This window comes from Humulus lupulus, chromosome 1 (assembly GCF_963169125.1).
Source record: "Humulus lupulus chromosome 1, drHumLupu1.1, whole genome shotgun sequence".
In the NCBI taxonomy this organism is placed as follows: domain Eukaryota; kingdom Viridiplantae; phylum Streptophyta; class Magnoliopsida; order Rosales; family Cannabaceae; genus Humulus; species Humulus lupulus.
The window spans coordinates 106,770,607-106,789,493 of record NC_084793.1 but is presented as its reverse complement, the minus strand read 5'-3'; the positions used below and the strand labels follow the sequence as shown (position 1 = coordinate 106,789,493).

Sequence of the window (18,887 nt, the reverse complement as noted above, 5' to 3'; positions counted from 1 at the left end):
GTTAATCTGAATTTTAACAATTTACTTGAAAAAATACTTAATACCTTGTTTATGTATTTTTTGTTTTACGATTTCGGTTGGAAAATTTCTAAAATAGTAAACTCATTGTTTACAAATTTGTTTAAACTGATGATTAAAGACTAACTAGTTTGTGAACTTTGTGATTCAATGAAAAACAACATGTTTTTCTTTCTTTATCAAGTTAGTAATGAGGGTAGTTTTTGAATTGTCTCTTCAAAAATTAAGATTTATTTGAAAAAGGGTACACATGTTTAATCAATGTGTCAAATGGGTATTCCTAGCCATTTCTGTAAATGGTGTATGCGCCACGAGAAAAGTTGAATTACATAAAAACTATAATACCCAAATGTGGGAAAGTGATGATCTTTAAGAGTTGGTGAAGATGCAGTTAAAATATGGATTTTTGGGTTTATACGGCCGACGCTCAATTTCAATGAATAGCACAAAAAATAAATTACAAAAAAATTATTTTTTAATGACCACCATCATTGAGGTCGTGTGTATGAGGTAACATGATATACAAAAACCATTGAAGTCAACTTTTTTAGTAAAAACGGAACAGGTAAAACAGAGCCTTCGTACAAGATATTGGCCATTATTACAATATTTGTTTCTTTTATTCTGACATATCTTAGAAGAGCATGAGCTTAATAATACTACATCCACCCACCCTAAAAATAGACTCACCTTTCCTTCTTATGGGGTAATGTGAAGAACAGTTCTCATTATGGGCTCCCGAAATTGTCCTGTCCTATCAATATACTAGTAAACAGATACACTCAATTTCATTTCGATAGTGAAAGTAAAATATTTTCAAAGTTAATGTCAAAAAAAGTGTGATGAGTCCATAAATAACAAAGGAAAATAAAATTTAATTAAATATAATTTAGAAGGCCAACTTACAAACAAACATTTTAAAAAAATGTCAGCAACTTTGGAAATAACAGAGGCAACGAAAGATTAAAAATCATAACTTACATTTACTTTAAGGAAACAATGAACATAACAAGTAATAGATTAAGCTACTAACTCAGGTACTGGTCATCCTCTTCCACCTCAAATTGGAGAGTTCACGGCCCACAATATTATTCAATCTCTCATCTAGGTATTCTTGGTACCTAGTAATTGACTCTGTTTTAAGTTGCAGCACTGCTTCGGAAAGCCTTTCATAATCTTCCATCCACTCGTCCTTCGAGTACGAAGCATCCCGTGTCATTTCTTGTAAATTATTTGACTTCTCGGCAAGCTCTGCCTCTAGCCGCAATATCTTCTCCTTCATTATTATGTTTCGTTCCTCCAAAACACGTTTTTCCCTATCAATATTTGAAATGTGGTACTCCTTCTCCCCTAATGTAGTCAGGAGATCGTTAATGTAATCGACCGGATCTGCTGGGAGTGTTGTTATTTTATAGAAACTGAATTGTTCCCAATCTGGGGGGTCTGGTTGTCGTGGTGGGAGGTCATGTAGAAACTCTAAATTGCAGGAATTGATTGAAGAATTTGAATCCATGACCGAGTGCCCTTTGAAAAATTTAGTTTCAATAACTCAATATAGTCCCACCGCAGTATATCAAGAGAGATAATGATAGAGTACAGTGTAAATGACAACCCACTATCCTGTATTTTCGGTTTATGTTGATCGGTACAAGCTAATGAAAGCCTGATGAAAGTGATATAACGTGGGCCCATGACCACCAAATGTGATCCATAGTAAAATTGTGCACGCAACCTTTGGAAACAAGCTAAAATCAGAAACACAAATAGATAGTCAAATGTGTGGGGCCCTATATAATGATTTGTACTTGTGTGTGGATCCAATATTACTCCTGTACATTCTATTTACACTCTATTTACACGATACTAAAACATGAGAGTATGACCCTCATATATACGGAGATTTTATTTTAAATTGAAAATAATCTATAAATTATAAGTTGATATTAAGTATGGCCCACTAATAAAAGGTTTCTGATATACAAGAAAAAAAACGTGAAAATGGAAGTCAATTTCGTCTCCTTTCTTATTTTTCTCATGTACTGTGCTCCAAATAACTTCCCACGTAATAGCACTCGCAACTCAGGTGACCATGACGTGCTGAAACGCAAATTCTAATTCTTCTCACGTAATACGTGACTGCTTCCTTATGTTTCTAATAATGGCATACTTTATGTAATTTTGACTGATGTGCAACCCTATTTTTGATAAGTGACAGTGCATTAACAACTCCACCATTTACAGAGGAATGTGTTTTCTATATGTATATATATGTGTGTAGGGATCGTGTTGACCTCAATTAAATATCCACCACCCTACTTGTATACTTGGATATCCTCTTTTTCTCTCTAAAATGGACTCCACACCTTTGCCAATGAATAACATCGTTAACTTCCCGTTGTTTGATGACAATCATCTTGAGCAAATGCAATACATTAACTGAATTGTGCATGACAACGTCAGGCTGGCCACCGAGCGGAACGAATGGGAGAGGAGATACAATGCGTCCAACATCCAGAACACTCTCCTTAAGTCTGACCTACACTCCATCAAGATGCTGGTATTAGAGCTGAAAGAGAAGTCGGTTGCAACAGAGATGGCCTGGAGAAAGGAAATGGAATTTGTGGCAGCCGCGATCGATGAGCTCCGGAGTGGCTATATCAACATGTACCCACTATACGTCCAAACTCAGAAGCCACCTAATCAATAGATATCTATTTAGTTATATCTACTCAGTTTGGTCTACACTTACTATAAATGGAATTACTGAATATGTATCTTTTCAAGTTTTAATGGCTTTACAAGTCACTTTGCTGTAAAACGGTCTTTTGGATCGTACTTTTGGAAACTCTTCTCTTTTGTGTACCCCCTACTATGATATCTAGGCGGGTTTTATCAATGTGTAAGGGGCCCTTGCATGTGTAATGCAAACTATCCTCTATGTATATATTAAATGTTATGGTTTTAGTCTTAACAAGTCTTCTCCAGCTTACTTCGTATGTATTGTGTAACACCGAGTAATACCCTTTATGGCTGATTACTCCTAGTGTTTCTCAATTCCTATGGCTTCTAAATGAAGGTTCATTACTAGATGGCATCTACCATTAAACAAAACTATGTACTACCATTTACACATTCAAGAATAAAAATCTATATTTGTCATGTAAGAGCCCCAACAATTGTCACCATTCCCATTTCAACCCAACAAAGAGGATTCATGTAAGTCAATCACTACACTTAACCTTTGTAATATATTAATTTGTTTTACATCGGGTAAGTAACCATTTGCTAACATGTATTTTTCCAGAGTATCATGTTGGTACAAATAATGTTCATTTGGTACCCTGTATTTTTAAAATGTACATATTTAATACCATAAACTAAAATTTAATTAATAAGTTTTTACCAATTTAATCAAATTACAATAAATTTAATCATACGAGCTACACATTATAAATAACTGCTGACAATTTGGTGTTAATGGCAAAATTTTATCAATTAGGATACCAAATATTTATGTTTTCAAAATACGGGTATCATATGAGTATTATTGCAAATAGAATACCGAACGATATTTTGAAAAAAAAAATAAAAGAACCAAATGAGTAAATTCCATTTTACATCTACCACCCCATATTTTTAATGCATTTACTGTGATGTCACCTTCTATTGATTGTTTGAGCGTTTATTAATTAACAAATTATAATTATGGAATAACATGAATGTTTGTTCATTTAATGTATGGATGAAATGACACACCATTTACCACCAGGTGTAAGGAGAACGATAATTAATGTAAGGCACAGTTGCGACAACAAACCAGAACCACCACATTAAATGGCTCATTCAATAGCAGTATATATATGAGCCATTCACATGTTTTTTGTGAACCAAACTGATGTTATGCCTCTCTTCGCCCTTGGATGGCAAGATCTACATCTAGTATCATAGAAAGTCACAAAGTCAACCAACGTTTACTTGTTAGTATATAGTTTATGAGCTACTGAAAGAGGTAATTTTTATGTCATGCTCATCTAAACAAATTTACGAGAAGATATACTTACTCTATATGATTTGTAGTGTTCATTTGTTTTTAGGTGCCAATTTTCACTGATGGCTTCATTATTTTCTGCACCACTCGTAATGTTCAACTAACACTCCTTATTAAGGTATACGAGCTGTAATAAAATCAATAAATCCATTCCCATGTTATATGTACATTTTCTATAATCGATCCCGCCATTTCAGAATAAAATGAAAGATATTGCCTTAATTAATTTGCCTATTAATAAAGTTGTATAGGATCTTCTTTGGGGCAGATTGTCAGGGGAATATTGTGTCCTTTGATTTAGCTACCCGTAATTGAGCAGGTGGAAGAGTAAGAAGGGATGCAAGTGTTCAGATAGCATTGGGCCACAATAACTTAAAGGTACCACTGACCCTTACTGTTCATTTAATTTGCTTGAAACATGGAAGATGTAAGCCACTTCCATTTGTAATCACGAAACCATCGTTTTGTTAAGGGTTTTGTTTCACTGTTACACATTATCGTTAAGGTTGAATATAGCATCCTTAACCAACAAATTTTTTGGCGGGAACCAGTTTTGAGAATGAACAACCCCAGCCTCCTAGTATATATAACACTCTCAGTTAGTGAAACCCACCACCCCCAATCCTTCGCCTTGTACCCTAGTTTTTTGCACTGAACCATTAAAAAAACATGGCATCTTCTAACTTATGCGTCAATCTATTCCCAAAGGAGGTCGTAGTTAAAAAAGAGCCTGAATCACCAACTCATCAATTCCCAATTCCTTTCCATGTTGAGTCCACTCCCCCAACACCACCGTCCACTAAGAACACTGAAATGACAACCCACTCCGCTCCTTCCTCGGTTAACAGGTCAGCGACGATGTCGCCGAGTGATAATGGTAGTAAGAAACCAAAGACTAAGCCTGGTTTCCGTGGTAAGTGCAAAAACTGTATGAAAAAAGATCTTAAGATTGAGAAGCTTTCAACTTTCAAAAACCTTGCTGCTAAGAAAGCTTCAACTTTAAGGGTCAATTCAATGGACATTAAGTCTTTCCTTTTCCAACAGCGCCAGATTATAGATCATCTAGGAACTATGGTTAAGCATCAAGAGACCATTAGCAGTGAGTTGTGTGTCGAAGCTAACGACTCAGGAATTAGGACGGAGATCATAGTGCTTGACTGATATTTCACATTATGATGCTTTTGGTTATAAGATCCAGTTTCATTATGACCTCACTATGTTAAATTTCATGTCATCAAGTGTCTTGCAAATGCATTATTGTTTTTTATATTACGTACGCACTCGTATTAGGTACTAAATTTACCTAAAACACTATTTTGGGTAATCCAAGTACCTTTTATTAGTAAGATAGTTGCAATGCTTTGTAGTAGGTGATATATCCTTGTTAAGGCTATCTGTATGTTATGTACTTGATGTCATTCACCTTTTAAATTAATCTTACTTCGTACAGAAATATTAGTTTGATGAAAGTCCAAAGTAATATCGCATAAAAATTACACACCCAAAGTATTTGCACTCTGATTTACATTTTTTGTAAACTATGACCATTTATGTATAAGATTTCATATGGTTAATTTATTACGAAATCAGAAAGATCACCTTGGGCACCAAAAAATTAGTAATTTATCTCCCAATTTTTTATTGCATATAGTGTAATAGAAACCCATATGACATAAGACAGAGCTATATGTATAAGCCTTGTACATAAGACCAAATATACAGTTGCTAACCTGAAAAAAAGAACCAAATAATAATTCACATGCATTCATGCTGTAGTCACCCATCCTCTTTATACATAGGTGTCGTTTGTTAACACTTGTTATTTAATTAATTAAAAATGTAACAATTAAACAAAAATTATGTTTGGTAACTCTTTTTTAATTTATTAAATTTTAATTAAAATTTATTAAATGTTGATAAAATTATTATTTTACTTTCAAAATTCGTTTAAATAGTTTATAATTTTTCTTAATTTTTTCTTCCATTATTGAAATCAACACCTAGTATTGTTAAATATATATATATATAAGTTACGTGTTTACTATTTTTTGTTTTTAAAAACAGCAAACAAAAATAGTTACCGATCATCTTTCTATTTGTTAAAAATAAAGAAATAAAAAAAAATTAATATTTATATTTTTGTGTTTAATAAATTTAAAAAATAATTTTTTTACCGAACAGGGCCCATAGGAAGTAGAAGATGTGAACATTATCCGTAGTTTTGCTCTTTTTATTTCCCACTAAACTGAAAAGTGAAAAGTGTAGGAGGGAAACACCAACATTTTACCCAAGAAGTAACACTGTCCAATATAAGTTACCGGGCCGATGTACATTTTAAGATCACAGATATAAAATTTTCCATTTTGCCTAATTTAAATGAACCCTAATTAAGAATTTGAATATAGAAATTGAAATATATTATATCACGTTTTGGCAAGTCGAAGATTAATTTAATAAAAGTCCTTTTACTAAAAAAAATTAAGTTTTTAACAACATCTCACAAATTTTTAAAAATAGTAGAGAGGAGATATCCTAAATTTCAATATTTAACGCCCCGAAATCTATTAAATCACGACTTTCATATTACTGAAATATTTTTTCTACTTTCCTCGGCACTTACCAAGTTGTAGTGTATTCAGGGATTTAATATCGAGAAAACACGGAAAGCATGGAAAGTGACATCTGTACAGTACCGGGCCAAGTTAAATTTTTCAATAAAGATCCACAAGAACTATCAAAAGAAGACATCGTACATCAACACCTTAATACCCTTCAAGAATGGGAAGATTTTTATTACACGTACTCCCAATGGATGGGGTTTAGTGTTAAAAAAGAAGATGTTCGCCGTGAGAAGACCGATAACTCAGAGTGGCAAAGAAAATGGGTTTGCTCGAAACAGGGCTTCAGAAGAGAGAAGTGGAAAAACCTAACTAACCGAAAGAAAACACCCAGAGCCATTACCAGGACAGGTTGTCTCGCAGTACTCCGAGTAAACTTGGATAGGTCGGATAACACGTGGGTGGCGAAAGACTTTAACCCAATTCATAATCATGACCTAGCTGCAAAGACAGAGCTACATTTCCTGCGATCCAACCGAGCTATACCAGAATGTATAGGTGCACAGGTCATTTCAATGAGACGATCGGGCATACGCACTTGCCATATATTAAATCATCTAGCACGAGAAAGGGGAGGACGTGAGAATCTTCCATTCATGAAAAATGATCTTTATAATTGGATTGGTCACCAAAGACGACAGGAAGCAGAAGAAGGGGAAACAGACGCTGAAGGTGCACTCGGTTACCTAGAATGTCTCGGTTTGCGTGACCCTGATTTCTATGAAACACACACAATTGACAAGGACTTCAGATTGGCAGACCTGTTCTGGGCTGATGGAAATTGTCGTAGAGATTACAATTTGTTCGGCGAAATCATGGCTTTTGACACGACATATAGGAAAAATGCATACAACAAACCATTACTAATCTTCGTCGGGGTGAACCATCATTTCAGAATAATTGTTTTTGCAGTTGCATTGTTATACGATGAGACGGAGGAGACATACATATGGGTTTTACAAGAATTCTTAGAGTGCATGAAAAACAAGGCACCGCATGTTATTGTCACCGACGGAGACCACGCTATGGCAAACGCAATAAAGGTAGTCATGCCGCAGTCAGTCCACCGTTTGTGTGCGTGGCACCTTCAGGCCAACTTAACCAGCAATGCACCTCACCCACTTTTCAAGGCAAAATTCAACGAGCTCCTTTATCAATATTGTACCGAGGAACAGTTTGAGGATACTTGGAACAATATGGTCTCAGAATTCCATCTTCAAGAAAGTCGCTGGGCAAAAACAACTTACGCCAACCGTAAAAGTTGGGCTAAGTGTTTCCTTCAGGGAAACTTCTTCGTGAGTCTTACAACCACCCAAAGGTCCGAGTCAATCAATTCCTACCTATCGCACTTCCTAACGAGCAAACTTAAGCTTAGGGATCTTGTCGGCTAAGTTGATGCAGCCATACAGAACATTCGCCACACCGAAAGGGAGGATGACTTCATCAGTAACCACACTTCGCCCAGTATACCAACAAACGTCCTCCACCAGTACTACCAACAAGTTGCCTCCATTCTTACCAGGACCATGTACAAAAAGGTGGCAGAGCAAATCAGTAGTGCTCTTTCATACTCAGTTGACTCTGCAGATGTAACAGTTAACAGTCGGTCGTACTACTTGACACATTTCCCAAAAGGACTAGTACGGAGTCAAGTTGACTACGACACTGACCATGGACACATCAATTGTACATGCATGCTGTTCGAGTCCAATGGAATTCCATGTCGTCATATATTCGCTGTTATGAAGCACTTGAACATACCTTGCATTCCAGACTTTCTGTTTAAGGCTAGATGGAGGAAGGATGCTAAGAGCTCGGTTGAATTGAATGGTTTCCCCCATTCTAGGGTGCCCGCTGATGTGTTGGTATGTACAAGATGGGGATCATTAACATCACGGTTCAATGCAATGGGATACTTTGCGACCAAGCAAAGCGACACTTACGAAGAGGCCATGAATGAGATGTCTCGGTTGGAGGAGAAATTTAAGTCAATGTGCTTCCAATTTTGTAATCAATCCGGTGATGCAAACATTGAGCAAAATGAGAACCACTCCCACCCATCTAACAGAGGGATCCGAGATCCAGCTTTAATTCGGACTAAGGGGAGGGAACCTAATAAAAAGTCAAAAGGAAAGGAGAAGGAGCATGATAACAAGGTGGCTAACAAGAGAAGATGCAGAAACTGCAACGAGTTAGGGCACAACAGGGCAACTTGCAAAGTTCAACCTCAAATTCAAATGACTCAACAATTTCAACCATTTTCTAAGTTTCCATCCACAGAAGCAAGTGTATGTTGTGGCTTCATCCAGCCTGGAGAAAGCAATGACGATGGCAATAATGACACATCTACACCATGGTAAAATAACATTTCTGCGAGTGGCGATATTCCTCTAAATGAAAGTACGATAGCCGGCAGTCATAGTTTTGCGACGCATGGGTGAGTAGAATATATATGTTTTAAATTACTTTGTTGTTTGTGTTAATAAGCTTTATTAGGTTATGAACTTCACCCATGATTTCATATCGTACTTCTTAAAGCTGAAGAAATGAAATAATTAAAATTTTGAATATTTCAATTATTATGAACTCATGGAGTATTATTTCATATTAAAGAGCTTATTTAATCATTATAATGGTAATTATTTAAAAAGTGTAGAGTCCAAGAACTTTACTTAGCTAGTTAGATAGTAGCACCAATAGTAATAGTTGTAGTATTTTTATGCCTGTGGATTTTGGTTCAGTTTTGGATTTAGTTGGACACTCGTGGTAACACTTGTACATTTTCTAAGTTTAACCTATAGTTTTAGAATATTAATTTTAACCTAGGTTTGATTAATATGACTTGTTTACTTTACAAGCCCCAAGTAGTAACGGCCATTATAGTATATATCACATATATGATATGCTTATAGTATATGTTATGGTATGTTTTTAGCCTATGATATAATTTTATGTATATGATTTATGTTGTTAGATTTTTCTTCCTGAGCATTAGGCTCATTCCTTTATGTTTATATGTCCAGAAAAATAGCTTTGGTGGCGGAAAGGTTCTTGGCAGCTTAGGGGTTATGTATTGAGGCGGGATGGAATCGGTGGATTGAGCGTTTCGGTTCGATGATGAAGTGTATTTTAAAAATTATGCTTTATATGTATTTTCCGTACTTTATTTTGTAATCCATTTACTTAAAGTTGTGATATGTTTTTATTTTAAAAACAATGGGATCCCATATCCTACTTTAAATTTTATATAGTTTAAAATTTCTTTTTTAGTTTTAAATAAAGTTATGATGTTTTTATATGTAAGTGTTGGGTAGTGGGTCATTACAAAAAGCATTAGTGCTTTCCTTTCCAATTTATATTATAACCCAATTTCGAAGGATAATTAAATATACCGAGAAATGGATTCAATTTTTGTAACTCCTCATTTGTATCACCGAAAGGCATATATTTGGTTTATGTAGTCAACAAGGGGACGATGTTGTATGTAACTGGGAAAATGTAAAAAATAAGATCCATGTATGACCGATCTGTAGAACAACACTTTTTAACAATGTAGTTGTGAATCCTTCAGTTGGCAGGGGTTCATAAAAAAAAAATTGTACCTGCATATATATATGGTCGTAATTGGGGGATGGGAGGTGCTGTTTGAGTATGGCAACAACCAACTTTACTTAGACTAGATGAACCTACTCTCTAGATAGGTGCACTGTCATGTGGTACTCTAACAATTTCTTCATGATGGGAAGGCTGTCCCACTAAGTGTCCTCAAGTGTAACTCTCACATTCATTTACAGTAATACTAGTGAACATAATTCCATAATAAGTTATTAATTATCATAAGTACTACAAATGCATATTATGAAAGTTTAGTCAAATAATCTGACAAACAAGGCATTGTGACATACACCACCTCAAGAAACTAACAACCCAAACCTAATTGAACAACACTTATAAATTAACAAACCAGATATACTCGGTGAAACTAATGCAATGCAACGCCCACTTAGACTAACTTAGACAAGGATAGTATCATAAAGTTTTGAAGCTACTAACAATGGAGTTGTTCATCCTCTTCTACCTTCCTTTTGCAAACGGACACCGACCCTGTTGTGCACTTTTTCATCTAGATATTGTTGGTATCTAGTCAATGCCTCAGACTTAAGTTCGTCCACTACTTCGGACAACCTTTGGTAGTCGTCCTTGGAAGCAATCCTTCTCAATCCTTCTAATTCGTTGCACCGTTCAACAATTTCCGCCTCCAACTCCAATATCTTCGCTTCCATTGACTTGTTACGTTCCTCCAACATACCTTTTTCAAAATTGATTTGCCAAATCAAGAACTTCTTCTCCTCCAATTTATCCTTTAGATCATTAATGTACTCTAAAGGGTGTGGGGGAAGGGTTGTTATTCTACAGTGTGTAAATTCTTCCAGTTCCGGGCGGATGTTTTCTTGACGGGCGACCTCGGGGAAAACCTCTCGATTGCATGAGTCAAATGAGGAGACAGAATCCATAGTAGATGGTTGGTCGTAAATAAATGGGAGTTTATAGTGTTCCATACATATGCACACTAATAACATAGTCCAAACAAGAGCATAGGACATGGATGGTGTACTCTAGAAGTCATTGAGAGGTGTAGGTATGCCTAAGTGCCATAGGCGTTATGACACAAATTTTAAGTGGGACAAATACGAGGCCACACTATCATTTCTTATAGTACATTCCTGTAGCAGTGACATTTGAAATAAATGCAAGTAACAATGTAGGGTCGTGTTATGAGCAAATAAACAATGCACCCACAGAATTGGCCCCACTATGGATATTAAAATCAAATTTGGATATGACATGAAGGTATGGTGAGGGTGGGTAGTATTTGAGTCAAAGAAGGCATAACGTGTATAAATACTGCAAAAAAATGGGTGGATCCCACGACAGTGTAGTCAATTTCAAAATACTGTTGGTAGTCAGTCAATCATTCAATGCTTGGCGGATATTGTGGGATATATGGGTTCTCAATGCATAGATAAACTAATGTAATTGTACTATAATAAGACAAAACTAATGGAAACCATAATAAATTGCCATTATATAAATCCAACACTGGTATAAACACATATGTGCATTGGACTTCTGTTTTGGCGAACATAGACATTAAGGGTAATATTTCGAAAAGATGATGGCCACCTCAGCCAACGATTCAGAGTTGAACAAGCGTGACATAATTTTGGATGCGGACGCAGACACTGACGCTGGAGCCATACAAACGATGGATTCAGGCTGCAACACCATCGCAATGGATTTAACTCCTCCAGTTTACTTTCGAACCACCCAGGTGGCTGTAGGCATAAAATTAACAACGATATCCCCGTACCCGGTTGTTAAGAAACCTGACGTTGCCAAATTAGAGTATCCAAAACCCACTGACATTGAATGTTTTATTAAGGAACAGATTGGGAAGTTTGACAAGGGTATGACGACGGTCAGTTACTCCGAGCTAAGATTGAGAAGAAAGGTTTGAGCAGCTTAACCGTCGGTGCTATGCAAGATGCACTAGACACTATGGTTTTGTGTTTCCAAGAGTTGGAGGATGTTGTGTACTGACAGAGAAAATTAACTTGAACTTAACAAGCTAATGTAGTAGTTCTATATATAATGGATATTTGGTTTATGTAGTCACTCTTTTTCAGTAACCATGGTTGCCGATGTGGCCATATGGTTCTATCAAGTAAACATGAGTGTATGTGTACAATGTATTAGTATAAAGGATCATGTTGTGCGAACCCTTTTGTTATAATTAGAAATCAAAATATGTGTAATGTTACCTATTTTCATATCTTTCAGCATCCTCTTGTTTTGGATTGAAACTGAAAACGGTTGATATTGTGTTTAGTATTTACTTAAAATACTAGAGGGAAGATGTTCAACTAATCTTTTGAGTGTGGTGTGAACTTAATTTGCAAAAATTTATTGTATATATATAGGCAAAATCAATGCAAGAGAGCTGATTTGAATTTCAATGGAGGGGTGAAAGCTAGTTGAGGAAAAAAAGTTGAACTTACGTTTAATTAAAGAGCATAAATGTAACAATGCACCAGGTCGAACCCCCTTCCTCATGTAACAACTCAGATAGCACTTTCCCAGTTGTGCTAACAAAATTTCATGAAATCATTAGAATTTTATAAATATATATTAATACGACATGTGAAAGATATCTTTTTTTAAAATTATGGTCAAACAAATTATAGAATACAGTTATACATCATTAAAAATATAATTTTGTAGTTAGGAACATAGCTGCAAAATGCGGAGATTTTTTCCCAAAAATGATGTGGAGTTTCACTGAAACACTAATGTATCATAATTATTTAATACATTAGTATTTCAACTTATTAAAGAGAAGTCCCTGTTATGCTGATGCAACTTACTAAAGAGAAGTCGAGTAAAAATGAAACAGTAGAAAAGGTTGATTACTTCGTGGTCTTATGTAGTTAAAAGCAGATGAAGGGCATGTTTATGTGAATTATATTATAATATGATGTGAAATGCATGCATTTGGGTCCACATTTCATCATAGGGGCAGTTTCGTAATTTGGCCAGCTGATGGCGTAATTATGTATATTCATGCTTGTTGGTCATAACGGGATTAAGTTCGGAGCTCGGGGTGAGTCTCCGGGTAATTTGGTTATTACAGCGTTGCTGGGGATTAACGGGTAATGGGATATGAATTATTCGTATTTGAGAATATCTACAATAATGGGAAGTTGAGGGTGTTAATTATGATTAACAAAACGCATGGGAAATGACGGTTTTACCCTTGGGAGCCTTTACAAAACTTTAAATGAGTTAGGGGCAATTTAGTATTTTCACCCCTACGATATGTTTAAGCCATTGGAGACTGTGGAGACCTGTGTTCAGACATTAGATGAGCTGCTTCAGCTGGAGGTGAAGATGCATGGGGAGACCCATTGTAACGACCCAAAATCGCTAATAAGGCTTAAGGGCTTTGCTTAGTGTGCCAGGACGGCATTAATGGAATAATTGTGATTTAAATGAGTAATTATATGTTTACTAATGTTTATATGATAATTGATGGTATTATGTGGTAATGTAATATGAAATAAATATGTGGTATATGTGAGAACCAATTATTATGTGGATACGTTTAAGTTCGGGCCTCGGGATGAGTCTCGGGGTGATTTTAATGATTAGAGCTGTTTACCGAGATTTTCGGAAACTATATTAATGAATATTAGGTAAGACTAATGATATGGAATTTAGAAGATAAAAATAGGATTTTTACGTGGTTGGGGAGTTAACGAGCCTTAGTCCATGAGTCAGTTGTATTAGAGCTTGGAAACTGTTTTACAATGGAGTTTCTCTCTATGTTTTGACATAGTAACTGTATACAAGTCGAAGAGAGATCCCTTCTGCAGAGCTCTGCCATCTGTATTTATAGGCTCACAGGAGCACGGGCCTTCGACCGGGTATGACCCGGGCCCATCAAGGATAAATACCCTAGGCTTCTATAATGGAAGCCCAGTACAAAGGATAAAAATACAAAAGATTAAGAGAGACTGAAGCCCACTGGGGCAGCCCAAAGCCTGTGCTCCGCCAGACAAAATAGGCCTTTTGGTTTGGACATTCTGAGTTACGAGGCAGATTTAGTAGAGAAGATCGGTCAGTGCACTGCCAGTGCAGGTCTGAACCAGCGGCGTGCAATCCGGAGGTGGCCTTTTCCGCATGTGAAAAGTGGGGACAGCTCCCACGCGTCGTGCGGCGGCTTCAGGGTCATCGATACCTTTTCCTGCCAACCTGGAGGACATGACCCAGGTTCGTTTACCTCTGTCCCTCTTCGTTTACCACAGGCCCGGACCGTTTACCAGACTCCGGGATCATTTTGCGTATACCGCGACCGTATCCCCAACTGGCCATAAGTCTCCCGGGCGACTGTCATGGATCATCTTCCTGGACACCATCCAGGTCCGGAACCACACTTGGCCCGTCGTCCTTGGTTACTCCCGTGCTAAGCAGGCCTGGGCTGGGCCCATATCCAATCGCCCAGACCATGGGCCTGGATCATCATCCCGGGGCCACGACAGGAAATGGGGATAACAAGAGCGTTACCAGGAATTAAAGGATAACGGGATATTAATTATTGGTGTTTGAGATTATCGAGAATAGCAGGAATTGGAGAGCGTTAATTATGATTAACGAAATGGGTGGGGAATACCAATTTTTCCCTTGCGAGCCTTTACAAACCTTTATTTGACCTAGGGGTATAATGGTCTTTTCACCCATAGGATTGATATAAACCATTTTAGTCTATGAAAGAGGTACGAAAACAGAGCATCTATAAGAGCCTTCCCATATCTTTTTCTCCTCCAGTTTCCTTTGAGATTTTTGAGCCATTCTTGAGGATTCAATCTTGGGAAGTAAGCCTCACAAGTTTGGGATAGTGTTCTTCCATTGAAGAGCATCATAAGCTGATCTTTGGGTACGTTTCTATACCTTGAATTCTCTGGTTTGCCCTGATTTGGTTCACCACCACGGCCAAGGATTTCTTAGAGGAACTAGGGGGTTTACCATATTTTTGCCGCTTAGGTCGGGGGGTCGTAAATTTGAAACAGTAATGACCTTGTTGAGTTGTAAATAACTTGTAAATGTTTTTATGGGCCCATGAACAATTTTATGTATTTAATAAAATATATCCTTTCCTTTTTATTGTTTTCCACCTTAGTCTGTTAATAATACTTACAAGCACGTTTTTAACCAAATGACTCGGGTAGCAAGTCAAATTTCTGATTCACCGTAACTGTTCTGGGGTAACTAGGGCGTTACACATGCTGACGCCTTGCTGGAGGCTACATTCGACAAGGCCATCTATATGGCCTGGCTCCATGACAAGAACACGAACCTCCTGCTTTACCCCGACCCCACCACGAAAAGAGCCGAGTTTGATGCCAAGGAGAAAACTGATGCGGAACCCTTGGACGATGAAGAGGTACACAGGGCAACTCCTCTGGCCACTTACTTTTTCAGGTTTGAAGCTTTTTCTTCACTGTTCCCTTCAACATCTTGTTGAGGACCTCTGTTTGCCTGTTTTCTAGAGGGAGATTAAGGGGACAAGATCTGTCAGAGTAGTGGCAGTGGAGTTCTGAACCGACGCTATACATTCCTGATGTAACCTCTTCTGCAGGTTATCTATGGGGACATAGCTACACACTTCTTGGGGTGATGTCAGTATCGGGGACAATTTATCACACCCAACTTCGACACCGGGTCCACGTCCATTTACCAACATCCCTCTTCATTTACCAGGGTCCCGGTTTGTTTACCAGGACGCGGGTTCATCCATAGTCGTCCCGGTCTAATCTCGGACTTGGGAACCACGACCTCTTCATTGCATCCCGGGAGGCATCGGATGGCGCGATCTAGGAGTATGCAACACGCCAATGCGATGTTCTTGGCTTCTATTCCAGGATGCCCTTTCAAAATAAGTTAGTCCTAAGATTAGTCAGTGTACAGGATTTACACTGACTTGCCAATCTACGATATGATCTACTTACACATTACAGTGTTATGTTCTTTCCAGAACATTATACCAAAGTAGATAAGATCGGATGTATTTGTTACATCGGACTGGACCGATATTCACAGTTGTTAAGATAAATAAACATACCATTATTATATATTCTAGTCGTATGATATAGTTGATCATAGGTCAATTCAATCTAAATTATGAGTGGTTAGTATTATAACTGATTGTATTATTTGAGTTCTTTGACTTGTTCGATACCAGCTTACCCTAAGGACTAGCCCATACTTACATCTTCGGAACTCGGTAGTATAATTGAGTGGGAGTGTTAATCATAGATATGAACATCTATAGCTTCTGATGAAGAAGTCAAACGATGGTTTCCTTTTAGTTTGATTCAAGGTGTTAAATGATAGAGATCTCATTTCAGTAATTAAATTAATTTACTGAAATATCATTTACAAGGAACTAAGTGTTTTAAGGATAAAATACAATGAGGGGTAAAATGGTATTTTAGTCATATCTCATTGTAGACCGTCTATAGAGGATTGAGTGACAATTACGGTTGTAACAATGGATAATTAATAGCGTATATATATTTGTTATAGAGCGTTCTATGAATTCAAGAGTGCAATTCTGAGTCTATAGTGGAGTCACAAGGAATTAATAAGTTAGTAAATTTATTTGTTAGATTTATGATAACTTATTCGAGCTTTATTTCATAGGCCCATGGTCCCCATTGTACCTTGGATAAAATCATCTACATAGTCTCAATTAATTGATTTAATTATCAAAGTTGACCAGGTCAATTTTGGATAGTTTCACAGAGTTGTGTAATTTTGAGAAAAATAGAGAAATTATGGCAGCTTTATTAATTAAGATAAATTCGTATCTAAATTAATAAAAAAGTTTAAATCAAGCTTGAAATTATAAATAATTAATTAGATAAACGATTTAAAAAATTATTTAATTAATTAAATCGATAGAAAATAATACAAACATTGATTTTAAGTCCAATGTGCTTATAATCAAATGAAAATTTTCACAGGCCTAAAGCCCATGATAATTTCGACCTACGGCTTTAAAATGGCTATTATTTTATTGATTTTCTAATTAAATTAATTGACCTAATTGAGTCTATAAAAGGAGTGCTTAGAAAGAAGTCAAAACATAAGTCACAACTCAGATTTTCTGATAGATTTAGATTCTCTCTAAACACAAGTCATTTTCTAAGCCTCTTTGTTATTTTCTCTTATTCTCTCTATATTTATCTCATGTGTTCAGAATTCCCCACATTAGTCTAGGTGGTTCTAAGGATACATTGGAAGATTGTGAAGAAAATAAAAAATCGGTTCAGTTTCTTGATAATACGCTGTGATAGAGAGGATACAAGAGTTAGAGAAACTAAAGGAATGACTCTTTAATTCCCCTCCGTATACTGTAAGTATTCTATTCTTTGTTTCTCTTTCAATTCAATTTTGTAAACATGTTTTAGGCTATTATGTATTAATTTATTTAATATTAGATATACATGGAAATAAATAAAGATCCTGTATAAGCTAATCCAACACGGAAATCATTTCATTTACCATTTCTTCAATTAGAATATCTTATTCAATTAATGTAATATCAACAAAGAGTTTTATACTATGTTTACAACTTTTCTTTTCACAAAATTATATCTTCACATTTACTTTGAAATATAATTTAAAATGTTGAAAATGTCACAATAACTTGCTTTGTAATTTTTTAGACATTTACTATTTAAAAATGTAATAAATAGGCAATTTATTTTTTTAAATAATTGTTGGTCCTGTAATTTAAAATTTTTTCCTTTCGGTATTGTGGAATGTGGTATTTTGCAAGAATTTAATTAAAAACTGACATCTCCAGCAAAGATTTCGACCCATTCAAAATAAGTCTAGCCCATTTAACCAAAAAATGGACTACATATTTTACAGACTGTGGCATTATAAAATCAAATTTGGTGCAAGAAAAATAAACAGAATCATTCAACTAGGATTCCGAATGTTTCTTGCGTGTGTTAGTATCCAACCAGGTCCACATAGTAGCCATGATTAGCCTACTGTGTAGTTTTGGAGGTCACTATTCAGTTTCTCTTTCCCAACATCATCTCTTCATTTCAGTAAATCATATGTAAACCCTTACCATTCACATATTCCCCATCACAAACCTAACTGCTTCCCATTCCTAAAAACATGAGGTTCAAATGCTTGGCTGGCCGCCGCCCATTAACGACGCAAGACACACCCCATGGATCTCTTGAGCCATCTCCACCGACAAGGGTCGGCCATCCTAGTAAAAACAAGAACACTCTCAAGCGACAACCAGACAAAGACGTGCCTCCTCCACAAAGTTTACAAGATGACCTTGTCAAAGGGGATGCTTCGAAAAGTCAGCCACGACGAAGGCGAGGTTATCCACTCAAGTTCATGATTATATTATTTACTACGTTTTTTTACATTACCTTCAGAACTTCCTCTTATTTGAATAATTTGCAAATCGTAACTAGTAATTTTGGTTTTCGAAGGCCGACCTCGCAAAAAACTGGTTGTTCTACCCGAAGGTTCGTCTGGTCGAAGGACGAAACAACATGGGAAAACAATCTCATTGTCGTCTTCAGACTCTGAGGTGTCCCACCAAGAGA

At 36.4% G+C, this 18,887-nt stretch overlaps 1 protein-coding gene across 1 annotated transcript; it reads left to right on the top strand.

The window, feature by feature from the left end:
* The first annotated feature begins 6,734 nt into the window (after positions 1 to 6,734).
* Positions 6,735 to 8,075, top strand: LOC133819333 (protein FAR1-RELATED SEQUENCE 5-like). Its single transcript, XM_062252546.1, has one exon. It carries the CDS (start codon positions 6,735 to 6,737, stop codon positions 8,073 to 8,075), a length of 1,341 nt encoding a protein of 446 aa, XP_062108530.1.
* The last annotated feature ends 10,812 nt before the right edge of the window (positions 8,076 to 18,887 follow it).

Coding starts and splice junctions, on each gene's coding strand:
- LOC133819333 (XM_062252546.1), top strand. CDS start 6,735: ATGGAAAGTGACATCTGTACAGTACCGGGCCAAGTTAAATTTTTCAAT.